At 42.1% G+C, this 27,883-nt stretch overlaps 1 protein-coding gene and 1 long non-coding RNA gene across 2 annotated transcripts in view; one reads left to right on the top strand and one right to left on the bottom strand.

The window, feature by feature from the left end:
- The window catches only part of MYH15 (myosin heavy chain 15), a 45,028-nt gene extending 23,976 nt beyond the window's left edge, over nt 1-21,052 (bottom strand). Inside the window, exons 1-20 of the mRNA XM_008631701.2 lie at nt 20,904-21,052; nt 19,751-19,854; nt 19,079-19,222; nt 17,232-17,388; nt 15,795-15,822; nt 14,834-14,927; nt 13,513-13,530; nt 12,814-12,906; nt 11,438-11,501; nt 11,247-11,345; nt 9,258-9,361; nt 8,796-8,934; nt 8,104-8,222; nt 6,861-7,010; nt 6,387-6,557; nt 5,129-5,308; nt 3,711-3,843; nt 1,835-1,902; nt 349-436; nt 2-119 (exon numbers count right to left, since the gene is read on the bottom strand). Of these exons, the coding sequence (XP_008629923.1) occupies nt 2-119; nt 349-436; nt 1,835-1,902; nt 3,711-3,843; nt 5,129-5,308; nt 6,387-6,557; nt 6,861-7,010; nt 8,104-8,222; nt 8,796-8,934; nt 9,258-9,361; nt 11,247-11,345; nt 11,438-11,501; nt 12,814-12,906; nt 13,513-13,530; nt 14,834-14,927; nt 15,795-15,822; nt 17,232-17,388; nt 19,079-19,222; nt 19,751-19,854; nt 20,904-20,997 (2,165 nt within the window). The 5' untranslated portion in view covers nt 20,998-21,052. The remainder of the gene's footprint in view (nt 1; nt 120-348; nt 437-1,834; nt 1,903-3,710; nt 3,844-5,128; nt 5,309-6,386; nt 6,558-6,860; nt 7,011-8,103; nt 8,223-8,795; nt 8,935-9,257; nt 9,362-11,246; nt 11,346-11,437; nt 11,502-12,813; nt 12,907-13,512; nt 13,531-14,833; nt 14,928-15,794; nt 15,823-17,231; nt 17,389-19,078; nt 19,223-19,750; nt 19,855-20,903) is intronic.
- LOC108446125 lies at nt 118-3,311 on the top strand. Its single transcript, XR_001861237.1, has 3 exons — nt 118-241; nt 639-698; nt 2,450-3,311. It is a non-coding gene; the product is annotated as an uncharacterized LOC108446125 (long non-coding RNA).
- Nucleotides 21,053-27,883: the final 6,831 nt, after the last annotated feature.

The raw sequence follows: 27,883 nt of genomic DNA, 5'->3' as shown, positions 1-27,883 counted from the left end.
CCTTTGTTTGAAGTCAGCATAAAGCACCCTGTTTGGGAAACCCTTCCGGCAGATGCGGATGCCTTCCAGGACACCATTACAGCGGAGCTGATGCAAGACAAGGAATGCATCCATTTCGCCTGCAGGGGGAAAACAAGGCTAAATTAAATGGAGTTTCTCCACAGGGCTTCATCTTCATTTCCCAAAGGAAGTTGGAAAATGTGAGAAGTCATCTCCTGAAAGAGCAACAGGATTGGATAAGGTAGAAAGCACAGACAGTATTTAAGTACAATCTGGTGACTCAAAAGTACGTAATAGAATGACAGAGTTAAATATTCTAAAATTTTAAGACTATTGTCTTTTTCATACCTGGAGTTTTTGATTCATTGGGGATAATGCATCGTACAAAGTGAGGGGCTGTAGATCTTAGGTTAGTCATCAGCTTATTTAAATTTTCCTAGAACAGACACATGAAAAACATAATTAGCTTTAGCAGTTTAGTGGAATTCAAATCACTATTTCTTTGGTTTGTTGTTTATTAAATTTAAGAAGCTCATCTTTCTAAAAATTATAAGCTTACCAAAATTATTAGAGAGAAATGTGTTAAAATAAACCAAAGTATGATTTCATATTATCATAGTGTTCCATATCTGTTTTAGCAAAGAAGATACGTGTTTTACTTACAACCCCAGAAATTCAAAACCCAAGATGAACAGCAGGTAAGATTCAGTATCATCCTGTGAAGCATTTCTGTAAAGCCAACAGCATCTTTGCCTAGTCACTTCCCCACTCAGCAGGGAGAGCTCACCTTTCCCACGTGTTCCTCATAAAGGCTGGGTTTTTGTCTCCCGGCCAAACATTTTCCCATTATTAGTCTTAATCAGACATGTCCCAGACAGACAGAAAGCTAGGTCAGAAGAAGCCAACCATTCAGGGATCACCAAGCTCTGGTGAGTGTTTTGTCTAGTAAGTAGGAAATGGAGACGGTGGGAGGTGGAATGCAATGTCATCAGCACAACTCAGCAAACTGCAATTTTCTCACACACCAGTCAGGACAACAAACAACCTGAGCTGGCTATTAAAGCTGCTTGTGTGATTGAAATTTGGCTTCTGTCTGTGGCTTATTGATTATTGTCTGAGTGCTCCTTCAGCCACCTGTATGCCTCTTCAGCTGGTAAGACGCAGGTCTGCATTTCCTGTGATTTCCCTTCATGGGGAGTATCTCCAAACAACATAAAGTGACATAACTAGTGGGTAACTACATTCTTCCCAACCTGAGGTTTACATACATTACATCTTCCTCAATGTTACCCATAGAAACGGTAGTAATGGTAAAAAATGGTAAATAGCCCCATTTTTCCTCAGGCATGATCCTAGTGACAGCTTCCACCAGGAGTACATACCAGTCCCAGTAGAAGGGAATAACTGAGGAAACAAGAGGCTTTATGGCACTTCATTCAACAGCTTTTGTTTTCCATGACTGCTCTAACCCTAGGATCCAATTACAAGCAGTAATCAGAGAGGGACTAGCAAATTACTTGTAATCAGTTCCTGTTCCAAAGACAAACATGAAGCTGTAAGCCACAAAATAAGTGTTAAATGTTGTTGGCACCATTCTCTGATACTTTCTCAAACACAGTAAAAAGAACAATCTCCCAACTGCTCCAAGATGATGAAATGGAGCAGGCCCTGACATGCAGTTTTAATAGCAGTGTATTTCTTTAGCCAAGGTAAATAACCCCATCTATGAGTCAAATTTCAATGCTGGATTTAAATTCCTTCTTCTCCATTACAATCCTTAACATTCTTCTTCAACGCATTGTCTTAAACTGCCAGGTGCGGAGAGGTAACAAACCTTGTGCAATGAGGACACTGTTTGGAAAGAAGCACCTTTCTTGCGTTTCTTTTCTCCACCCTGGTCACCTAGGGGGGAAAAAAGAAGCATAAGCCAATCTGTATCTCAGTAAGGGGTGCAGGCAGAGTGTGGAAAACAGACCATTTTGATAGTGCTGCTCTCTTTGACTAAAAGACTCTGATTGCTCAATTTTTACACAAGACATTCTGAACATCATGTGTGATATATCACACATTTGCAGCTCTCTGTCCATAGTAAGGAATTTTGTCAAAGACCACTGTAAGCTTTCTGGATTGCATTTGCATTTCAGATCTATCCTGCACCGCTTGTTATGCAGAAAAGCTCATAAATATGAATAAGGCAGAAAAATAACTTTTAACAAAAGTAATTTGTAGTTTGTTAAAAGCCCCATAGGGTGAGATGATGTAGAAAAAGAAAACTTAAAGAAAAAGAATGCTTACAGAAAACTTATACTGCACATTGTACTGTATAGAAACTGATTCTCTGCTATGCAGACTCTGAACTTGTGCAAGTAAGATTTGTCTAGAATAGAAGGAAATAAATATTTGTAATTTTAGATATAGTAACTTTGCACCTCCTGAATTTTGCTTAAAGCTTTGGAGTCAAAATCACTCAGATCCTTCCAAGGAATGCTAGTTTCTGACAAGACCTTTACAAAGCTTTGCAAGTTCCAGACACGACCCAAAAATGTACAGCAATTACTGCAGCTTTCTAAGCAGTGGGCTAGATCATACCCAGGAGGTCTGTCATTCTGTCTGTCACACCTGCCAACAAGAGTCAACATAAGAGGAGAAGTGAAGACTGCAATGTGCTTGATGCAATTATCCACAGCCTTTCCCCCTTCAGAAGATGACACTGCTGAGACTGGAAAAGGCTAATCTGGACAGGCTGTTCCTTTCTCCTGACACCAAAGAAAAGCAAGGTAGTATTCTGACAGACAGGAATATCCACAGGCAAATAGGCAGTTAGTAACTTGAAAGGATTTGCTAGTGGCAGGATGTTTGTTATTTACATTCAGCTCCATCTCATTCCCATTGCGAACTCTTCAGCCTGCTTGCTTCCTAGGAAAGTGTCATGTGATTCATGACAAGAGCATCTCTTGAAATGAGGCTCTAATAAACATGCTGTAAGTGATTGCAACTTCAGGACATAAGAGCTACATCTTTGTAATGAATACCAGTTATTTATTTAAGATCAATTTTCTGGATGTTTGTTACTTGTCTTCTCATGAATAAAAGAGTTCTGTGTAAACGATAGAGATTAAATATGTCCTCAGATACACATTATTAGATTGTACATTAGTACAATGTGCACTGTCAAATAAAAAACAGCAGCAAGCAAAAAGGGAGACATATTGGCAAAGCCTTCTACTGTGGCCAGTGTGGAATGGTGTTCCAGAACCATCAGTGTGTACTTGCTACTAATCCAATAAAATATTCCAAAACTCTCTCTTAAACTTGGTATTTATTTATTTCAGGGGGGCTAGCAAGGAGTACTACAGCATGAGGAACAAGAGCTGTTCTTTCTTGTTGGCATTTATGTACACAATCTTTTGTGCAACATTTGGCTGCATATCTAAACACTTGCATGCTCAAACTCCCACTGGATGGGTCACAACACATCTTTCCTTGCCACAGTTGCTCAGAGGTACTATACATTCCAACTAGCTGAGTTAATGGTCTCCTTCCTGTAACTGGCAAACTCCTACAGATGCTGTACACATCTAAATAATTAGTCACTGCCTCATCTAGCACCGAGGTAATTGCAGTTGAGAGAATTGCTTAGTTTCTGAAATTCATTCCCAAGCACACATCCCAAAACCCAAAGAAAGCCCATGTGAGCTGGTTCTGCTTACCGCTGTCAGCGCCAACGTAGCTTTCAAACAAGCTTGCCAGGAGTTTGTTGGATGATTTCTGGAAAATGCCTACTACAGTTTCATTAAGCGGGTCCTTGTTCTTCTCAAGCCACCCAATGATGTTGTAGGGAACCTACAGCAAGGCATTGAAAACAAGCCAGAGGTTGCAAGTGCTCCCCTTCAGAGCAGCCAGGAGTTCTTTGTGATTTGGCTGGAAGCCAATGACTTTTTGTGAAGAGCTGTGCTCAGAGCAGTACCAGCTGCCCTGGTTTTCATCATTTCCCCTCCAGTTCTCTGCTTCCTAATTCCCAAACCTCTCTTCCTAATAATTAGCTTGTGAATGCCACATACCCCTTCCAAACTATCTGGTCCCTACATCTTCTCATGGACTCCATGTGGTTATCTGTGGAGATGCCACATGGCATTGGTGTCCCAGGAACCCTATTAAAAAGTGCTGAAGTATAAATCACACAAGTAATAATTTAACTTCAAAATAGCATTCTACTCTGGAATAATTGGGGTTTTCTAACAGAATCTTAATGATTATAAACTAACTCCAGGACTTTGCCACAGCTCTGTTTAGTGGGAAAATATGTTCTATTATCAGTACCCACAAGGGAACAGAAATTCTAATTTTCTTTGCTGAATACATTAAAATCTACAGATAAGTACCAAGATCAGCATTATTTTTTTTAATAAATACAAAATTAGCTTAATGCTCAATTATACTTTGAAATTAACAGCATCAGGTAAATTCCTGCTCTGCTATGCTGAGGCTTCTTATCAATCATAGTTTGATTAAAAAATTCCTGTGACCCTCTCCAATTCTTTCTGCCTATCTGGCCTGAAAACAGAACTTCAAAACTGGACAAGTTTTGGTGCAGGTATCACAGTACTGGATTATGTTCTCATTCACCTCATCACCACTGAACCCGTAAACTCAACCACCACATCAGAGCTAATCCTTTTGCTAATTTGACATATTGGTCCTAAAATCAGTAAAGAGTGATGTCTTTTTTTTTAAACATCCCTTGAGTTACTCAGAAATTAGTTCATTTTTCCAGGAAATCTAGATGAAAAATAGTTTAATTATGCTGCTGCTGTTTAATTACTAGTCTTCATCTGGTTCTAGGAAAAATGATAAAGGCAAAGTAAGGCATATTTCCAGCAAAAGTACTATTAGCCCTCCTGATTTTTTTTCATTCTATTTGTATATCTAAGGAGCAGATGTCCTGGAGTCTGGTGACATCTTATGCTGCTGCCAACACTTGTGCAGAGAGAGTAGATATTTGCTTTTACTCCTCACTGTTCCTTTCTTCCCCTCTTCATCCTTCCCACCCTCCCTTATTGTGTGCCACAGCCAAACCGCACTTGGAAGACCTCTGATACAAAGTCTACCAGCCAGCAGAGGAACTTACTGCACCAGCATAATGAAGGAGTTCAAAGTGAGCTTCATATTTCCTTTTCTTATCAGGCCTGGGCTTCTGTAAGTTGGGTGACTTGCCAAGATGGTTGTCGTAGAGTTTGGATTTGAATGTCATATCTGTAGCTTTTGGGAACATGCACTCCTCTTCAAGGATAGACAGGATTCCCAGTGGCTGTGGATTTAAGAGCATCTTTGTTGGGAAATGTTTAGGCTACCTGCTTCCAGTGGCTACGCAGCCTGTAAGTTTTATCTGATGGAATTTGAAGCCTGCGAAATTTCTTCTCAACCTGAGAAGGAAGTCTTTGTCTATTCTGTTAAAATAGAAACCACCCCTTTGATGATTCAGAATGTCACCTTTGACTATTCAGTATGTCACTTCTGCCTTAGGAGGCTTTATGATGGCTTCCAGAAAGGGCAGCTGGACCAACTAGCCTTTTTTCATTCATATCTCGGGAAGAGATGAATGAACCTCGGAGCACTGGGCAGATTGGTCTTGAGGGATTAGGATCATGCACAGATATCCTGCCCTTGGACGAGAAAGTGAACAAATAGAAGACAATTTAATAATCAGCCTTTCTACTGCTGTTCCAAATTTCCTGCTAATGCAAGAAGCAAAATTTCGTGTTTCCTCACAGACCAGCAGGGTTTGATGCTGTGCCATAAAACATGGCAGAAAGAGAGATAGAAAGAAAGGTTATACAGCAGGGGACAGCTGTCCCCACCAGGACCACATTATACTCACAAAGAAGGGAAACAGAAAGGCATATCCCATGCTGGGGAGGTGGTAAGAGGTTTCTTTCCTTTTCAGGGTAGAAAGAGCACAAAGGACCTTACACAACAGCATGTAAGGTGAGAAAGAGGAGCCTCACAGGGCACAAGACTAAAACGTTGCATTTGCCCTGAAAAGCTGATGAGTTTGATATTAAGCATATGTGGCACAGACTAAATGGAGGAACAGCAGGGACAGAGAAAGATAAAAGTGCAAACCAGGGAAGATGATCCAGCCATACAAATTACCAGTTACATTACCAATTACAGCTTTGGCTGCTGTTGGCTCTGTAAGGCAGAATTAAAAAGGTAAAGCTGAGTAGCCACAAACACTGATTTTCCTTTGATTCTGTATTGCAGGTAGAAAGGCAAGAAGTTTGTCATGCTGCTTATCCTACTCTGTTCACTGGGCCGAGAGGACACATCCAGGGGAGCATCATGAATAAAACCAATTCAGTAAATACTCCTTAGCATGTTCATACCTTCTCAATTAGATCGATGCAGGCCTGCAGGTCCATGCCAAAGTCAATGAATACCCACTCAATGCCTTCCTTCTTATACTCCTCTTGCTCCAGGACAAACATGTGATGATTGAAAAACTGTTGCAGTTTCTCATTAGTGTAATTGATGCACAGCTGCTCAAAGCTGTTAAACTGCAGAAAGAGATAAAAAAGAAGCATTTGCATCGCAGTTAACTTGGTGGAACAGCAAGAAGGAAACTGTTTACAGCCCAAAGCATATGAGATGCTGTTCCCAGGAACTATTGGCATGTCCAGCCAAGTGGTTTTTACATCTGTTCATGGAAAAAAACCCATGTAAAATCATATACACTATTTGCCTTATGGCTTTCTCAGCACTTTGCCTTCTGTTCATTTAGAAAGAGAAACACCCAGCCAAGAGCTATCTCTTGGCATCTTTTATGTCCTTCCACCCAGTCCTCACACATTAATACTCACATCAAAGATTTCAAACCCAGCAATATCCAGGACTCCAATGAAGAACTGCCTTGGCAGCTTAGTGTCCAAGGTCTTGTTGATACGGACCACCAGCCACTTGAACATTCGATCGTACACTGCCTTAGATAAGGCCCCAACAGCATACAGAACCTAAAATACATGTTTCAGAATACCACTGTGTGAAATAAAATTCACTGTGGAACACAAGGATTTTTGTGCAGTAGCCTGTTTCAGTGTCTGCTTACAGTTTAAATGAAATTTCACAGTGGTTTGTACAATCACCAAGGCATAGTTAATACAACACACAGCTTCTCCTCTTATCTCTGCTGAATTTTCTCCAAATCATTGCTATATATGTGGATGTCTACTAACACGTACGTAAAGTGCTCGCAAAGTACATCTTGGGAAACAGCTGGAAAGCAAGTTCCAAATGATTTAATCCATTATATTTCTGTGGAAGTAAGGTATCAGAAAGCTCACAGGTCAGATGCCAGCTATGATGTCCAGAGCTACTGCCAGAATAGGGAGGAGATCTATGCTCAGGTTGTTAATTGACTTTTGCTTCTAATTTTTGAGGGATGCTATGGCATGAGCAGGCAATAGAAAAAGTCTGTCTAAAGTCTCTTCTTTAGCCTATGCACATTTACACCATTAGGATAGACCTCTCTGTAGCATTTTCCAGTTTCTGAGCCTGTATCACAGGCTGTCTTCAAACAGCAACTTTGATTGTAACCAAAATGCTGCAGCATTTTCTACAGTATTGCTACAGTTGTAGCATAGCAACCCAAGGACTTTTCTTCCCCTAAATTAAGAGATAACTTTAAGTGGATATTGCCTTTAGCTGATTGAGGTCACACAGAGATTAAAATTACATGAATAATGAATGAATGATGAGTGAATAAATAATCCATGGCTCAACACTTCTAGGTAACTATTCTCATCCAGAATTAGCTATCAATCCCCATGTGGCTTTACTGCACCTGGTTTCCTGGAGTGACTGCTACTAACACATCAGAAAAACAATTCTATCAAAAGCAGTGCTGGCCAATATTCCTTTGTCAGTCTCTTCACCAGTTTCTCTCAATTATGCCATTTATTTCCCCAAGTTTGGGGATATAAAATGAGAACAGCTACTAGAGGCTCATGTTAATATTTCCAGCAGCTGTCTGTCTCTGAAATGTTACAGGCAAATCCTCAAGGCTTGCAAGACAGGTATCCAAATATCCTGAAAGCGTCTCCTCACCTGTTCAACACTTTGACCTTTGGTCACATACTCGTTGCCAACTTTCACTCTTGGGTGCAACAAACCCTTAATCAAATCAGAGGAGTTGATTCCCATCAGGTAGGCAGCTTTGTCAGCACCTGGTCAAGAGAAACAAGGTTTCAATTGGCTTTAAACATCTACATGGAAACATGCCCAGCTAAAGAAAAAGTATTAAGCACATCCACTTCCAAAGACAAATTGGATAAAGACTTTGGTCTCTTAATGATTTATGTTAGGTATGCCTGTACTGTCCCTTATGGTAGGTCATCTAACTAGTTGATACCCTGGTTGCTGCAAGAATCTTCCTTAAGAAACTCTTCAGGTTTAGGGAAAAGATCATATCTCTGCACTGGTTATAGACAGTTTCAGGTGCAAGAGAAAGTAAAGAAGCAAGACCTGAAGTCACAAAAGAGAAAGTTAAGACAGCAGCATTTCACAACCATTTTGTGCAAATGGTCTCAAAAACAGAATTTGATCCTGTTAGCCTGACTGTGTCTGTTCATCTCCTGCTGAGTAAGGTCATCCACCACTGAACAAGCCTGTTACAAATACAGCACTCTTGGCTGATCAGTGTGCAAGAACAAAGCAAACAGGCTGCTGCTTCCTCAGCACAGTGCCTCATATGTGCCAGACTTTTGAAGCTGAGGAGTAATTTCAGCTGTTATTCTTACTTTCAGTGCCATCAGCCTCTGCCTGCTCTTCTCTGGGTCTTTGCTTGAATTTCATGTTCCCAAAGTGCATGATGGCACCTGTGAGCTTGTAGGAACCAGCCTTCTCATCGGACACAAATCCCAGGATGTCCATGGCTTGCTATGGAAAGGAAACACAGATATTTTGTCACTTACCTGCGCAAAAGTAGCGGTGTTTTGCAGCCCCACAATCTACCTTTGCATGGCAGATATTACTATCCTGCCAAGGGGTATTATCACCCAAAGCAGCCACTGGAACACCCTGAAGACCCAGCAGTGGCAGGGGAACCAGGGCAAAGCTCTCTTCATCTAGCATTTTATATACAAAAGTTATAAAAGAGGGACAGCTGTAGTCCAAGAGTTTCAGTGACAGAAGTTAGACTCCTCCCAGCAATCTTACTCCCCTGATCTAGGAAACCCAAACTCAAATCTATACAGACTTACATCTGTTGCCAACAATTCTTCTCCATCATCCAAGTTGTCCACTGTAACTACTCCTTGTGAGCAGAAATGGTAGTCATATGGGTTGGTAGAGATCAGTAGCATATCTGTAAAGGAACTGCCAAGGTCAAAACTGCCATCCATTCAAGTTATCCTCAAAAATGGAGATGGAAAAATCAGCTGTAACCTACATTTGTCTCCGCACTACTGAGTTGTTTTGCTGTTTTTATTTTAATAACTGCAGGGCAGAAACCAACTCTCTTATTCTATGTTAGTCTGAAGACGTAGAGAAAGTGTGAATAAAAAGATTATGGAAATACTGCATATTAACATCTATTGTGCATACCCATCTATTAAGTTGAGCTCATAATTTCCTGTATAGTTCTACTTTCTGCCTTGCATGCCTTTAGGGATAAAAATCCCATCTATATAGAGAGGATAAAAATATTTTAGTATGATCCAAGACAGGGAGTATGGGCATGGCTCCCCTTTTTTATAACAGACTCACAGAACAGTGACTTCCAGCACTCTTTGCAGAAGACACCTGGCTTTTGACAAACAAAAGTCAGAATATGGCTTGCCCCATTTCTCGTCTTTCCTTCATATGGAAACCCAAAAATGCAGAGTTATTTTCCACAAAGCTAGCTAGCTCCAAAAGTACAGGCAGAGTCCTGCTTCCTTAAATCAACTGAAAGTTTCAGCCACATTCACCAGACTGAGGTTTCATCTAGATTTCAATCTTTTATATACAGACACACACCCTACATGTCTAAGTATGTATATGTGTAAATATGTCTATCAGTGTGTGTTTATATGAAATCTTATTCTCTATAAGCCTGTCTTACTCTGCTATGTAGTCACTATGATATATATCAATTTATCTATAGTTATCCTCATCCATACTTACTGATATTTTTACTTATCCATATTTACATATGGATGTGTTTATATACAAGCACATACATTTTGTGTCTACAAAACACAAGTCCCTGTTGGCTTCAGCTTCTTCAAGAGCCTGCAGACATGCTCCTGCTAGCCAGAAAGGTGTGTGCTGTTGTGGAGTACACAGAGAGTTTATGAGAAATAGAGCATTTTCCCAGCACAGGGATTCTCACAGGAATCTCAGTGCAAAGCTTCCTTGAAATCTTTCCTGTAATCATTGTTAATTAGGCCACGTAAAGCTTAGAGTGTTAGGGACTTGACCACGCACTGTCAGGATAATAAGACTTCAAAAGAGATTATGATTGCTATGGCTTAGTGGGAGTTTAGAAGAGCAATAAAGTGACTCCCCAACGCATTTTACAAAATGTGTTCCTTCAGAGCACAAATTGAAGTCAGCAAACCACATCACTTAAATAACCAGTGAAGGTTTTATTCAAAGCATTAGGAGATAGGAGCAGAGAGGTCTCGGCCCCTCTCTGCCCTTCTCCAGAGGGTCTGTGGGACCACACTGAGCCAGGGGAAACTTCAAAGGGGTAATTGCCACATAATCAGCAGCAGGCAGCTTTGAATATTCCCCCCTGCTACACAACATTCTGGGATGCCAGCTTTGTCACTTGGGGCAGAAAGAGGAAACTAGCTTTTCTTCATGGACCTATAAGCAAATCTTCTCATATGTGAAAATCTGGATAATTAAAGTTTTATCACCACAAATGCTTCTGGAGGCATAGCATTTTCCAGATGTTTTGAGAGCTTGGATTACACAAATTCAGTACAATTCAGTGTGACACTTTTTGCTTTTATAGTGCTAAGTTTTAAAAGTCCTGCCTGAGTCTTACTCCCATTAGATTAATCTGTAATATGAGAAAAGTGGTCTCTGCTACTGACACTGGAACAACATCTCTGAAAGACTGTATTTGACAGTGGAAGTTCAATTTCACCAAGTGGAAGCATAAGGGCCTTTCTGCACATGGGTTTGCCCCCTAACCCTTTCTTATCCACTGTCTATTCAGGTTTGGGTTCTTAAAATCTGCAGATTCACACAATGCTTACCTAGTAACTCCGGTTTCTTTCCTGACAGGATTTGGTAGAAGATGTGATAGTCTCTTTCACCAGGTTGCTGGAAAATCACTCGGGATTTCTCCAATAAATCTACTCACACAAAGGAAAATTCAGTGAGAAAGGCTCTTGTGGCTTTCAGATGAGCAATTGTATTTTTTAAAAGGAGGGAGTTTGCTGCTTACAAATCTCAATATCAGCAGATGACAGCTTGCCTGTAGTTCCAAAATGGATTCGGATAAATTTGCCCTAATTGACACAGAAGAATATTCTAATTAGTGCATATAGTATACACAGAGGGAAACAAAGGATGCTGCTTGAAGGAAATCATTTGGCCCAAAGAATTAGTTTATGCCAACTCCTTGGCTTTGCACAGGCATATTTTCAATGAAAAATATCGAACAATGATATTACTGTCTTCCAAGCCTAAATCTGTATACAGAGCTATGTAATCTGCTTGTGGAGAAAGGATAACAGTGTACTTATCTGCCAGGCTAAGACATGGCAAAGCACATGGCTTCCAGTTGCATGAAGAAGGTTTACTGTAATGCAGTACTCAGAGCAATAAGCCTGGGCTTAAGACACACAGACTCCTTTTTTTGGCTTCTCCTCATTTGCAGTCCTAACTTACATGCAACTACTTATGTCAAAAGAGTGCTGTGATTTTACACAGCTTTGCCCATTAAATTTACATATCCATCCCTGCCAATTCATAAAAATTTTGTAGTTTTTATTTAGGTTCTTATATTCAAACACATGAACTTTTAAAAACAATTAATTTCCATTCTAGCTGACAAGCTCCTTATACAATTGTGTAGCTTTACAGATGCTTACAACCTTTGATCCTCTCCACCCCTTCCAATCTAATTTTTAACAGGATTTGTTAGGGAAGCATGGGCTCCAAACTCAGGCTTGTCATCCTCATGCCATTCCTTTCGGACCTCTCAGACAATGTCAACCAAATGTGGCAGAGGAAGAGCTCCCAAGAGGATTGCTCTCCTGCAAACCTAATGGAGAGGAGGAGAGCCCCAAGGTGAAGGCAGCACAGCAGGGACAGCTTACTGAGCCAAAAGGGCAAATGTAATGGCCCAAGGGTAGGAGTACTGCTGCAGGGCGGGTCTGCATAGGGGAGAATGTGGGAGGGAACAGGGACCGCGGTGGATTTCTGACTCTCAGTGGCTAAGTACAGCTACTATAGAAAGGGGGAAAGACAGGCTAGTGGAAAAAAGGGTAGGAAAACAATGCAGAGGCAGTTCTGGGGAAGACCTACCATTGCTGTTCAAAGGGCTTCCTAAAACTGGGCTTCTGTTCATTTTAAATAATTTAAACAGTTCAAATAATTATTCATCAAGAAATAATTATTGATCTTGCTTTGTTTCTCTTTATTTTTTTATCATTTCAGTAGGGGTTTTTTTGTTAGATCCTACTATGTTATTCTTTCACTCCATGGAAATCCAATCATTTTAGTGGGCAAAATGCAGTTTATGAAGGGATTATGACACGGGTGTTATTAACTGGCCACTTTTGAATAAGCCATCACTAGATTATGCTGCAGACTTACAAAACGTGAGGAATTGTCGTTTCGCAGGGTTTTGGCATTTCCAAAAGCTTCTAGGGCTGGGTTTGCTTGAATGATTTGATCCTCCAAGGTTCCCTAGAAATCAAGGTTGAAATACTATTGAGAAACCTACAGGCCACAGATATCTTTCAGCTCTAACTCAGCCATGCATTCACTTACAGAATGGAGCCTCTGTAACAGAGTGATTTATTTAGCTTCAACCCAGGGGCGGCACAGTGTGAATGGCAGAACAGCGAGACCATCAGTCAATTATGAGCGCTTAAAAGGCCTCGAACATTCGGCTGCTCCCTACTGTTTGGCTTTGTAGATTTATATCTTGTGCCATCTGCATGAGAAAGAAATCACCGAGTGTACTGGGGAGCATGTGGGGACATCCGAGGAAGGAGCAGTGTGTGTAGGAGAAGGGCTACTGAAGACAGTGACAAGCACTAGAATGCACTTGATTTAAAAGCACTTGGAGCTTGTAACATTTGGGATTTTTGGAGATGAGAAAAGCTTTAACTGCTGGTCGCATAGAGTTCAGTTTGGGAAGTGCATGACCTTTCTTTCCGGGGCTCCGGGGGTCATTCATCATTCACCCGGGAACCACACCAAGTGAAATGCTGAGGCTCATGACCCATCTGTCAGAGCCCAACGCCAATTTTATGAGGAAAAAATAAAACAGCAAAGCTCATAACTTACCCCAGTTTTGGTAGCTGGCTGTTGACAAAATAGGAACACAATGGAGAGAAAAAAGAGAGAGAATGTGAATACTAACACAAAGAACAATACAAACGATAACAATAAGCAAGGTTAGCTGCCTCATGGGCACCAACACACCAGAAGTGCTTTTTGAAGCCTTCAAAAAGCACGTGTGGCTGTTACTTTGTATTCTCCACACATCACAATGATGCAAAACAAGGTATTGCACCTGGAAGATGTTTCATGTAGTTTATCAGCTCAGGTTGCATTTCATTTTCATTGTCATCACCATTTTTTTCCCCCCCAAATAATCCAAAAGTTCAAGTACAGCACAATCTTATTGCCTAGAACTTGTCTGTTTGCATTTACACTCTTTTATTCTTGCCACCTGGCAGCAATCTTTTTTCTCTGTTCAGTTAGTTGGTGTTTTGGTTCCTCATGGGACATTTCCAGAGCAAAACCAGGTAGATTTCTGCAGCAGAAGTTAAAACAACAAGCTAGGGGTAGGAGCACCATTTTTGCATGAGCACACCAGGTTTTAGACACCATGATGAACACCAGCCTCATTGCATGCAGGAAGCTGGCTCTGGACAACTCAAGCATTTGTTAAGAAAGTTTTGGAGGCCTCAAGAGAATGTATATTAGATTTTGATGACGTGAGTTCTGTGCACAGACTTGAAGCACAGCTGAAATTCTGGCCTTAAAAATACAGTTCATAGGAATCAGTTAATTCACCACAAAAGAGCACTGAACCCTTCAAGTGCAATGAAGCTCGTAGCAAATAAGCTCATAGCAACACAAGATAAAAAGTAGCATGAATACAGTATTCACTGTAACCTTAGAGAGCACTTATAAGCAGAACAGCACTTATCCAAACAGAAATGCAGAAAAGCTGATTGAAAAAAAATCTTTTGTCAAAACAGTCACTTTTTTGTGGACAGAAAAGCTTTCAATGAAACAGACATTTTGATGAGAAGTTATAATCCTCGTCCCTTTGAAGACTATTTTCCATTTGAAAAAATAATTTCTTATTCTTTACAGTCTCCCCATCTTCTGACCAGCTTTAACACAATCAGAAGGATATTTATCACACACAAAAACTGAAACTCCTGGGGAAAAAAAAATAAAAGTGGCAGCAACAAGCATCTGTCCAGAACCAGAAGTGGAGTTTCTGCTGCATCTGGAGCATGGCAAGTTCGTGTTTGCATTGCCTTTCTCCCTTCAGAACAGCATGCTCTCAGCACTGCAGACTCGTGAGGTTAGTTGTACACAAGAGAGGAACCTCAGGAGTCTGAAATGAGTCAGCCACCAGCAGACTTACGTTCTTTTTCCCAGGTTCACCCAGGGCTGCCACTGTGGCAAAGTACTGGATGACTCGTTTTGTGTTGACAGTCTTGCCAGCACCAGATTCTCCGCTAGAGGAAGGGGGAAGAGAACATAGACATTGCTCAAACAGCTGCATCTCATCCTTTTAACCCCTGTCCTCCCCTCAAGGCTGTTCTCAGACTCACTGACTCCGGTATTTGCAGCCTGTTGCCCAGCCTTTTCTGTGGAAATCACATCAAATTGACTGAGTGAAGAGGTGCAGTTCTATGACAGCAGTAACTCGTTCTCCACACAACTGAGCTCAGAAGTCCCATACAAACCCACGCCACACTGAGCTTCTTTCAGGGGCATGAAGTTTTATTACAAACCTCCAGCCTGACTATCTGGCATATACCTGTATACAGTTAATGGCCTAGAAGAAGTAGAGAAAAGCTGCAGTAATTTGCAGCATTACTCAAGAGCACATGTAACTCAGTAGAGCCACCCAAGTCTCCATCTTTGTTCCATCTTTGCCAGTAAACGTCACACGTACTCCTTTCTACCTTGGTCATCTCCCTCTCTTTAGATGCATCTACACAACACTCTGAAATATAACTTTCAGCAAGAGTAACCACACGAAACAGAAGGAGTCCTCTGTGTCCAAAGAGGACAGCCACAGAAATGCTAATATTGCAAGGAGCTGTTTTAATTGCCTGCTGAGTTGTTTTCATGCCTACATGGAATGTTCACCAGATGGGGATCAGAAATGGGCCAGGCTCCATCAAACCTTTAGCTACTCCTTTCTCATGGAGGTCAAGTTACCCATCAGATGGCCAAATTGACAGTTATTCAGCTTGAATCAAGTTCCAGGCAATTGAGCTGAGATTTTAAGAGTCAACTTGTATTTTATCAGGGTTTTTTCTTCAAAGTTTTTCACAGCAACAGAGTCTCAAATCAGTCAAAAAAGCAGCACTTACGTGATCAGCATAGACTGGTTCTCCCGATCTGTGAAAGGGGGGAAAAAAAAGAGGCAAAATTAGTAGGGTGTACAAATCACTTACTATAACTGCAAAGGAGTAACAGAATCAGTCATGCAAGGACAGGAGAGAATCACATGAAGCAAAGGCAGAAAGACAGAAATTAGTATCATTCAGAATGATTTCCAGAAGTGCAAGTTCCAGCCCTGCTCTGAATCCTTCTCTTGTGTTTTGCTCAAATTGGTATTAAATACCTGTCAGTTGTACACGTTCATCTGTGTCTGGGAAACTATAATAAAGAAAGTAATTTCCTGTTCTCGAAATATTTATTCTCTTACTCCTGAGTGTGTCTTTGCTCACATCTGACCTTTCTGTTCCTGCAATACTAGACCAACCCAAGTAATTTTGCTCTTTTTTCACAAGCTGTTCCTTAAAATGCGTATGTACCCCTCCTCAGCTGGCCATGCTGCTGGAATAAAGAAGCCTATTGTCCACGCCTAATTGCCTGATCAGAAACAACCATTTATTAGAACACTCTGCAGCCCTAATATATTATTAATCAAGTTCAGCAAAAGCTAAATCATGGCAGCTTCCCAAGTCACTGAGCCTAAATTCCTCTTTCCTTTTTATAATTCCAGTCATCATGGCAGGCTACATATTGAGCAGCCTTATCTGATGAAAGAGCATTTCTTTGCAGCCACACACACATTCTCTCTGCCCGGTGCTTTTTGCCCCGTCACAGCTGAGGCACTTTCCATTTTACTAAAACCAAGGGACAGCGGGATGCGTTCTGGTCAAGCCTCTTCTGGATTTATCCTGCCTCGCAAGACCTAATGTGAGCACATCGCTGCTGCCCTCTGCTGATAAACTCGGTTTTTTCCCAGTAACTCGAGGATCAGGGTGACGAAATTTCCCAGGGAAATGTGGAGTTCTCTGCCACAGGATTGGTGCCGGGACGCACGGCAGTCGCTGCGACACTGCCACAGGTCAGGTTCACGCCAGCCGTGTGCTCACAGCAGCCCGCAGAGCTTGCCCTCGCTGGCGTTTGAATGCACGCCTCTTACCAGCGTCATGGTACCGACCATGAACTGTCTGCAGGCTTATTTCTGAATTTGGGAAAGCGCTAACAGACCCTGGAGACATGGCCCCGTTTCTGTTGAGAACTGATGGATTCACTCAGATCAGACAGCTAAATCTGTGCACCTTACAGACAGCTACCACAAGTACCACAGGAACAGGCAGGGCAGTTTAAAAACAAAATGAGTATACACATACACATACATATACGTATATAAAATCATCACAGACTGCCCTGTTGCTTGCGGACTATTTTCCTGTTTGTTACATGCTGCAAAAGCTCTCATACACCTCCCTGCGGCACAGTGACACCAGCCCAATGAGGCGACAGGCGGTGCGAAGGCAGGCAGTGGCACTTACTGCGCAGCATGTCGTGGTACGCGTTGTCAGCAATGGAGAAGATGTGGGGAGGAGCCTCCGAGCGCCGCTTGCCTTTGTACGCAGCAACAACCTCCGGTTTGTAGACTGGCAACCACTTGTAGGGATTTATGGTCACACAGAATAAACCGGAATATGTCTAGAGAGTGACACAAAACCAGAGTGAAAAAATTCACTCAAGCTATAAGGCAAGAAGTCTCTGTTAACCAAGCAGGATGTGGAATCGCCAGCTGCTGATTTGGGTTTGAATTCTGACTTGAATTTTAGACTTTCTGAATTTCAGAAGCTACTGGTCTGCTAAGTGACTTCCTAATTCATACCAAAACTGCAGATATTGAACAGTTTTCAAAAGGAAAAAAAATGGTTTTGAGGTCTCAACCAGAAATGGAAACATCCCCTTCAGTAAAACAAAGGAGCAGCAAATAGTGTTGTGTCTGACTTTGTGCCTTCCTATTCCATGAGAGTTGTTTCCTCTTGAAAACAGACATTGCAATGGAAAGTTACAGCTTCCCTGTTTGAACTCCATTTTTAGAAAGAGAAACAACCTCCCATTATTAATTTAATGCAAGAACCTTGAGACAATTTCTGGTGGGCGTTCAAAGAGAAAACCACTTCACAGTGTTGTACCCCAAAGCTGTGGAACCTTCTTCAGCTTTTGGAGATGCCAGGTTGGTAAAAATCTCTTTATAGGTGCTTTTTGGATGATATACATCAGTTCACTGGGGCCTGGTCACTCTGAGGAAGAATCAGCTTTGAGTTGTAACCCCAGGCAATTGGTGTCAGCTGGTAATTTTTCATGTATTTAGCCCAGCTTGCAGCAAAATCTTCAAAGAAACCCAGTTATCATATGGGCACAATCACTAAATTCACATAGATTAATGAGCTCAATTAAATTTTAAAAGTTTCAGGTAAAATCCAGGTCCCTTCCCCTAAAAACAGCATTAGGTCATGCTCCCAAACAGCCTTGGCATGAATCTTCAGTCCTGTTTTCTACAAAGAATAAACCCCTACCAGTAAGCAGATTAAGGCAAGATCCCAGTTTAATTTTCTACCTATACTGATCTGCAAACAAAGCTATGCTTTAGGCTCTACATGTCCATACAGGGGTTATTAGAGAAACACAGAAAATGTTTGACAGTCAGAATTTAAATGGGTAATGTTGGATTTGCTCTTCTGATGAACACCAAAAACCAGAGCAGGGATTGCCTGGAAAATCAATGGATTCCTTTGACTGATTTCAAACACAATTGAATGTAGCTAACTGAGAACAAAATTCGGGCCCTATAAAATTAAATGCTACTAATGCATGTTCTGGTGTTGACAGAAACCCATGATGTCATGGGGAAGATACAAAACAAGGGAAAAGGCCAGAGTGCAACAAGACAGATGTTAGCACTGAAAATGAAGGGAATGTAACTACCGAACTAAGGGTCCTACTTTAAAGAACTTGTGTGTGTAAAGAACTCTGAGCTTGAGGCATTGTTTCTTAACAAAGAAATCCCTATGGCTGGTGTTGACATGAATTAGTGTTAGAAGATGAAAAATAAACTGGGTCTCCCCAACAACGTGACTGAAGAAAAATGTCCCGCACCATCCCTTTCCTAGGCAAGCAAGCAAAACCAAGGAGCCAGGAAACATCTTATTCACTCAGTTTTGTCTGTCTGTATTCAGCCAGCTCCAAGCAGCATCTTTCTTGAGGTGAAGAGCAAGACCCTCACTTTTGTGACTTATCAGAGTTGTAAAACGAACATGAAGAGCACAACATGCTCAAACACGATGTCAGCACTTGAAATGCAGGTTGCTAAATGTACCCCCGCTGTGGCCCTTACATAGATCATCCAGTTGCTGTAGCGCTTCCTCAGGTTGTACAGCACGGACGCCTCGTTCAGGTGGGTCAGCATAGACATGTCCTCGATCATGTCGAATTTGGGAGGGTTCATTGTCTGCACGTCATCTTCTTTTATAGTCATGGTCTGCAAAGACAAGCAAATACAGCAACACTGGAAGACACGGGGATTTTCTGTTGCTTCATACACCTTATAGGAGAATACATGCTTTTCCCCCAGCAGAGGGAAGTTCTCCAGGTCAGTCACTGCCTATGTGCGCGATACCGTGTGTTTGCACAGGTATCAGAAGAACGGGGGAAGCCTGAGATGACAAAAGTAAGAAGCACGATGTTATGGCTGCAAAAGAAGTAATGAAATTTGGCTAGAGCCTGGGTTTTTAGCTCTGGGGACCAAATCAGAACTGGCTTGTTGCAAACCTCCAGTCACAGCTTGCCTCTGGCTGTGCGGTGGCTGATGCTCGCCCACCCATTGCTGCATTGCTGGTTTTCCCTTGGTGGTTTTTCGTGTGTTATCCTATCCTGAGCTGGCATCAGTAACTGAGGCTTTCCATTCACACCATTTCATGAAAAAGGCAACTGAGCTGAAACCAGGGCAATTCTGTAGCTTGCAGCTCTGGCCTTGTTAGTCACAGATCGGACAAAACCAGTTTTGTACCCTTCCATCCGTTGTTTGCACGGTCACTTTGCCTTCGCTGGTTTCCGTAATTTCAGCTTCAACGTAAGCTTTCTTTTCATCAGGAACCCAGCATTTCTTCTTCCCTGTGAAATTAAGAAGACTTATATCAAACAGCAGCACCATGCCTAGCTAAGTGAGATTGCTGGATTACTTTTTCTGCAGAAGCGACACAAAACCTCTGGGATTGCAGCAGATTGGCAATGCTGGGAAGCTGCCTGATGAAGCAGAAGGCATAGGGCTCCCAAATGTTGTCTTCCTTTGAAACTACTGCTCAGCTTCCTCTAGATCCTTCCAGCAAAAGGTGTCAAAATATTTCACAAAAGCTAGCTAAGCCTCAGCCTCCATGGGAAATCCATAATCATTATCACCAGTGTGCAGATGGAGGAACTGAGATCCAAGACCAAATTGAGGCGTTTGCTGAAAAGTCACACAGAGAATTTCAAACTGCTCAAGGAATCCAGCCCACATTATTTGACTGCCAGCTATCAGATTTAACCTTATTCCTTCACATTCTTCTGAGATTTATGTTAAAGAACAGCATTATTAATAACTCACACTGAGTTATGTATGTGCCTTTTTAGAGTTTGGAGCAGCTGCACGAGACTTTGGGCCTTTAGTTACAGCAACTGTTGTGAAGAGTGAAAGGCCACAGTTATTGATGTATTCACACTTACTACTAAACCTCAGGGCTCATAGAAACCCATTTAAAGAAAATTAAATTATGAGAAACTAAAAGCTAGCATCACATTACCATACAGGCTGCAAAGCAAGTAAGACATTTAGTCAGGCCACAGAATCTCTCATTACAGAAACATCAATGTCTGTTGTTTTTCTCTAAAACTGACAGAGATGATCCCCCTTTTAGCAGAGCAGTACCAATACACCTTGCTTCTAAATCTAGATAAACACTTACTTGCCATAGATTATTTTTTACTATCTGGGAGTTTTTAATAGCTTTGCAGAATAAAGGAACCCAAACTTGGTTGAACCAGCTACCTCCAACAGCAGCAGCACAGCAGTGACAACGGAGGCTTTGCATCCTGCTTTGCTCTGCATTTCTTTGACTACATCTGTGTGTGACCCTTATCCCTCTGAACCAGCTCCTGGCAGCACAAAGGGGGGCACAACTCACCATCGAAGGCAACAGTCTGAGCCATCATCAGCTCCTTCTCGCTCTTTCGGAGGTAGGGAGCAGCCTCCCCAAACTCTGTCATATCGACCATCATCTTGGCAAGAGTTCAAGGTGGCACAGCTCACAGAGGAAAAAGAAAGGCACCCAGTCTACCAAAGAAAGAGGGGCAAAAAACCAAAACAATTATCTATTTTGTGAACAATATCAGACAACTCAGCATAAAATGCACCTGCCATGGCAGGTGGCTGATCAAAGGGATGATTAATGTTACACACAAATGCCTAACACAGATTTGGGACTATGCTGCACCTTTAGTTAAACCCTTCCTTGGCTCAGTTTATTAAAAGTCAGCCAGGTCTTGAAAGGTTCTACACCTCAACATTGGTCGCAGTTATCTCCACAGGAGGATTTTGTCTCTTCTTTTTGGCACAAATGGTGCCTAAGAGCAGGAGAGACCACTTGCAGCTGTGATTTTAAAGACCACTTGGCAGGAGCCTCTTCTGGCCCCTTTCAAAATCGTCTGGGGCAAAGGTATACTCTCCCACAGGTCTCCCTGGGGCTGTGCCACTCAGCCGATTCAAGCACCATCTCAGGCAGGCATTTTCTGGGAAACAAGGAGCAAGACTTCACTGCTGCAAAGCTGCAGGGATGTACGCTCACACTCTCACTGCAGAAAGTCAGCACTAGAGCTGGAAACAGCTCTGCTCCCTGCAGTACACTTCTCTGATTCAGGAATTGGCATGTCAATAAAAACAGGACTGACATGGCTCTGGGAGGTCCTGTGCTGGTACAGCTTCCCAGGTTGCTGCTCCATCCAAATTCACCAGGCTAGGCATCCCCCTGCGGCAGGGCATGGCCAAGGGCAGGTGTATCTGCAGAATTGGTGCAAGGCCTTCATATGTTTTCAGATGGCTTTGAGTTTATTAGTCCAGCTTAATACCTGCACTTGTTTTTGCAAATGACAAGGGCACAGTGTTTAGGAGTCTTTTTTCATGAAAGAGAGGGCAGGGGACGTGAGTCTCAGTGAGATTAATTTGCTGCATTTGTGCTGCCAAGTAATTAATTTGTTTTGTACTCTCTAAAATGATCAAACAGATACGTCGGGGTTTTTTTGTTTTGTTTAGTTTTGGTGTTTTTTTACAGACATAAATACTTACACACACATATAAACTACTCAGGGTGCTGTCCAGAGGATGTCTAAAAGAAGTTCCATGCTACAAGGTGCACGCACATGATTTTAGAATTTCAGGTATTTTTTTCTTTAAAGTCAGGACACCATTTGATTACTATTTAAAGCTGTGTAAGTGACCCTTAACTTCTTCCCGTGTTGTATTTACTGTGCAATATCCAGAGCAGCTGAATAAATTTTCAAGACCCCTATCAAGACAGACACTGTAGTCTTTCAAAATTTAATTCAATTTCTTTCTAACAAGATCCTGGTAGAGATAAAAACTCCTCATCAGCTAAGGCAGCTTTTTTTTCAACATGTTCCTCCTAGGGAACGTAAAGCCCTAAGACAGCAGAGTTGCCAAAGTGTTACATCCAGCCCTGTCCCACTGCTGCAGTAAAAACTTGGTACCTTCTGTCTTGTTGCTGTAGAGAAAAAATTCTCTTTCTCAGAACTAGCCTTAATTTTTTCTAGATTTTTAAGTAATTTTTTACACCTTAATCTTTTTAAAGATTAAGCACCTACATAAGCACAAGTATCGCCAATTATTTTAACATCATCTGAACTGACCAAAATTCCCAGCTGGACATACAATTCAATGGAGGAGCCCCTCTCTCTCTAAGTGTGTCTCAGCTCTAGTGGAGCAATGAAATTACATCAGTTCATAATTTAAACAGAACAGCATTAGAGCACGTAAGTGTCATTTCACATTAAACGTGCAAATGCCAGAGGGGCCACTCCAATGTTAATCTCTAGGACTCAGGGCAGGTTCTCACAAGTCCTAGAATACACTAAAGTACCCTGAATCACTTTTGTGACACCGGGCTCCATTTGCAGACCTCCTAGGGACAGTTCCTCAGCCATCACCTTCTTATCTCTTCCTTTTTCCCCCCCATATTCAGGGTGGACCACTATGGCAAGTATGTTATGGAGCAAAGCAGCATTCTGGCAGCTGGGAGAGAACCCCTATTCCTTCAGCAGCCTGGGTGTTTGGAGTTATGGCAGAGGCTGGAGCCCAGGCAGACCACGCCTTGGGGGTGCAGAGAACTCAGTGAGGCAAATCCATCGGCAGATAAAAGAAGTGGAAAATTTTGTTTTGTTTATTTTTAAAATGCAGAATAGTCAGGAAAGACAAGGCTAAAGCTAAAGGTGTTCCCATTCAACCAGTTGTAGCTAACAACAAAAAGAGCCAGCCCTTGTGTATCAGCTGTGGGAGTTCCTTGAAAACGCCTGCTCCCTGTAGAAAGCCGATATTGTTACACAAAGTGAAGTGGCATGCCCAGGACCACCAACAGTTTGATGGTGCACTCAGACTTGGAAAGAAGGGACCTTGTCTGTCTTTGCTGGGGCTGTTGGAAGTGACTGTAGCACTGAGGGCAGGCAGGAATGTTGCAGTAGCACTGCCTGGCCTGGAAAGGCAGCCCAGTGATGCTCCAAGGGTTGTAACTCAGGCTGGATTAAAGAATGCCTCAGACCAATATGCTACTTAAAATTGTAAATTGCATAAGCCATCATCTCTTGCAGATGATAGAGAAGACAGAAAAGATGACTTGCAGGCACTGGCTAATCATTTCATCAGATGCATAATTACAAGGACCTGACACTTCCCTAAGTAGTTATTCCAGCTGGTAAAATGAACGCACTGATGTTAGAGAAGAAATATTTACTTGCCATTCAAGCATTCAAGCAGCATCCTACAGTGACTACCACAGGCTAGATGTTTACTGATACTACTACTAAAACTTTAAGCCACATGAAAGCCTCAATCATATCAAACCCACGGTACAGTGTTAGAGCACAGCACCCACGCTTAAAAGTGAGAGAGGTTGGTACTCACCCTGGAGAGCACACAGAAAGTGTCACGACTCTGCCTGGTGCAAACTTTATATGCCCCTATCTCAAGGTCACTGCTGATAACTGTTTAAAGGCATCAGCAGTTTTCCCTCATGCCTATATTTGTCCGCTGGATCCCAGCTGAGGAGACAATGCCCAAGGAGGGGACACATGTGGCCGTGCCCTGACGAAGGGGGGCAGGAATGTCAGTGGGGAGTGGCGCACTTGGTCCCGGCCACCCCTCACCACACCATTCTTGCTCCATGACTTCATGGAAGAAGCCTTTCCTGCTTCTGTGTTTTCACTAGGGCAAGTATTGCTTTTCCAAGTGCTTCAGAACTTAATTACCATAGGCTTGCAGGGGTTGTGTGTGTGTAAATTAAGACTATTCAGACATAACTCTTCTGGAATATGAAATTCAAAGCTTTTTGCACCAGGGATAAGTGATTATTAAGGGAATTTAGTTATGTGAGCCAAATTCCCTTCAAGCAACAAGGCTGGGATGTGGATTCTCACATCCCAGCCAAGAGCTTTAAATCCCTTTTTGGGTCCCAGGAGTCTCAAAGCCAAGACTATAGGCTCAGGTTTGGGATACACAGGTGTTCCCCAGTTCATGAACAAGGCAAGACAGGGAAGAAATCTAAGGATGTATTGATTCTGCCCAGAAAGTGAATCACAGATAAAGAACAAAGTAGGCATCAATTTTAGTGAGTCCTTTGCTTCAGGAAACTAATTTATGAGTCCCAATTTAGGCAATGTCTGGCCTTCTTATTGTAAACTCATTTTTCCTGTGAAACAAGCACCATGAGTAACTCAGGTCTCATTTCATTGCAACCCATAAATAACAAAACAATTGACACTGCCAGATTGATTTGCTTTTACCAGCATAGGTAGATACATAAGTTTCCTTTGGTTCCAGCATAAACTGAATATAAAAGCAGAAAGGAAAATAAATACTGTAGATAATGCTTGTTGGCCACAAGGGAAGACAATATATTAGTTCTTTACAAAACTCAATTCCAAGGAAGCAAGGAGGGAGCTTATCCACAACTTCATTGAATTCCTAGATACCCACAGGAACAAGTGGCTTGGTTTGTGACCAGGCAAGAAGGAAAATGTCTGCATACTGAATCTGCTATTTTTAAAGCTGTTATGCTGAAGACTGGACAGGGACAGGTTGTACAGACAAAGTTGGCTTGTAAGAAACAGGAATTTCTGGAAGTGATAGGCTCAAAGACAGGAGACTGATGTGGCAGCTCTGAGGATCTGAGTGCTTCAGTAACTTGGTATTTTTAGCATTTGGGGAATGCAACCAAGAGGCAGAGAATCACTACTGCTGTGCTAGAGACATGCTCACCTCCAGACAGACTGGAGAGGAGGGTGCTCTGGTAGAGCTAGGGATGAAGCTTGCCATCCTGGTCTGGATTCCTCTGTGAATTGAGCTGAACACGAGCAGCTTGTGTCGTGTTCTAGGGTTGGACTGGCTGTCTCACTCACACCAGAATCTGCCCAGCCTGCTGCTTTAGAGGTGTTTGGTGCCTTGCAGCACAGATGTGTGTCAATGTCAGATCTAAATCACCATCTTTTTGCTTTATATCTGGCAAAAAAAAAAAAAAAGAGAGGTGGTGATTTTGGCTGCTTAGGTGAACAGTGTGTGCTTGTGTAAACTCAAGCAGACGCTCCTGATCACATAGTTTAAAACAAGGTAAATCACAAGCATCACCAAGATTTTTGGAAATTGTTAATCTGCTGTGAAGGCTGAGAATATGATTATTTCAAGTCATGAGGATATAACACGCTGATACTCTCTCCCTCTTGCTCCTCTCTCACATTGCCAGGAGCTTTACTTCTAAACACAATATTCCCATTTACCACCGACAGTGCTTAGAAGAAGCCATCTCCTTACAAATATGCTGTTATCACTTACATCTTTTCTGTTCTGCAAATATTCAGCTTTCATCAGTCCTGCATGAACACTACAATCTTGCTCCCACGCATCCCTTTTCCTTTTTGGGGTTGCAAACAACTGTTTCCATAGCTGATTCTAAAGCAATTTCAATGCTTGTGTCGCTTAGAAAGGGACACAGCTAACTCTGGTTGAAACATGATCATCTTATTTTCCTTGGTAGCCTGATGTGAATGGATACTGCACGTTATTCCTGCCTTTCTGGAGTTTATTTGCTTTCTCTTAATATGAAACAGAATTTGCAGCACATTTTCCCTAGATTAAATTTGTAACAGGGACAACCAAAGACATTTGTCTCTTGCAGGGGCTACTTTTAGAAAGGTTAATGCTGGTCACTGTTTCTAGGGCAACAAGGGTCTTTGATAAGGAGCTCTTGTGACTAACTTATTTTTAATAACATTACATATTGGAAAGGAATGCAATAACATTTATCAGCTCTAGACAGAAGATAATGTCAATATTGTGGTCTAATATAGAAAAGTTGACATCTTGGATCTGTAAAAGCCCAGTTATGAACCCTCTCTATTTTCTTGGACAAAAAGATCACCCAGACAGCTGGGTTTTGACAAAAGCTGGCCTTTAGACTACTCTTAATAAAATGGGTACTGTAATAACCTGGCACTCCTGAAAAGCAAGATCAATGAGAGAGAAGGACACCAGTTCAAGACATAGATGCTTGGAGAAAACATCTTTGGAGTCAGGATCCTCTGGGCTGCTCCATAAAAAAGCAGAAAGACTACTGCTCCACAAGATGCATCTAAAGACACTTAGAACCTATTATTTACCTCGGGGGCTTTTTTAGGCCACTGGTGCCTGCTGCTGTTGCAGTGTCTGTTTAAAAAACAAATGGGAGAGAACCAAAATGACTCAGTTGGATGAGAAAGTTCATCCATCTGGGAATAGTTTCAGCAGAAGAAAGGTGCTAACATAGTACCCTGGAGCAAAACCAGGCCCATTCTGTACAAGTGATGTATTTTGTCTTGTGAAGAATTATGGTTTAATTCTTCAAGCTGTTGATGGCCCAAAGAGAAATTGGAGGGGGAGAGAAACATAGATTTAAAAATAGTTGCACTCGGCTACATCTCTTAAGGATGAGAAAATTGGCACTGAACAGTGCATTGAAAGTGTGTTTATGACAGCTAGATTCCCATTATTAGACCAGAGATTTTCAGGTCTCTGCCAGCCTTTGTGCTCCCCCTGCTGCAGTGCCTATGCTCGGCCGTGGACACACGTATCTGCAGCCTGAAGAGGTATTGGGAGCATCTCTTTACCTTCCTTTCATAATTTTACATTTACTTTCCCTCAATTAATTTTTTGCTGACAGCTACTGTGTGGTGTGACAGTAGAACGGAAATTTAAATCTCTCTATGGAAAGCATCTGCTTTCATACAAATATGCTTGCTGAAATAATTCCTAAGCCACCAAAAATGTTTTAAGTGCCTTTTAAGCCGCTGTAATCTGTGATTTATTGCTATCAGCATGCAGACCCCTGACACCTCTTCCCGTTTTGAACAGCCTGAGGTCAGCGGGGACTGCAGAGCATTAACCCTCTAAGCCACACGAGTGCAGCCGCCGATCTTCCCAGCTTGGCAGCGCCCATCCCTCAGCCTGTCATCCCATGCCAAGCACAGAGCTCCGGGATGCAGCGGCACGCTCCCCTCCTAGCCCGGCCTGGGACAGTAAACATTTCAGAGCTGTCACTGCTGCCTCTCCCCTGCTGACATTCAATCATTACGGTATCTTAAGAACGTTTAAATAGGTCAGGTTTTTAATGGGAGAGCTTGGCTTCTGGGAGTGAGACTGACAGCCTTTTGAGAGCAGATTAACAGCACTGATAAATCAATCTCAGACTGACTCACAGCCATAAGAAAAATAAGAAGATGAAAAGGGAGCCTAGTTGAATAAATGGTTTCAGCTCTTCAGCTCTGGAGATGTACCAGGGGAGGGAAAGAAGGCTTTTGTCATGTGCCTTGTCACTCTTCTTTCTCCAAATTTCACCACATCCCCCACTCC

This window comes from Corvus brachyrhynchos, unplaced genomic scaffold (assembly GCF_000691975.1).
Source record: "Corvus brachyrhynchos isolate BGI_N302 unplaced genomic scaffold, ASM69197v1 scaffold3, whole genome shotgun sequence".
Lineage (NCBI taxonomy): Eukaryota > Metazoa > Chordata > Aves > Passeriformes > Corvidae > Corvus > Corvus brachyrhynchos.
Note: the sequence above shows the minus strand (reverse complement) of the source record. Positions and strands in the feature narration are given on the sequence as shown.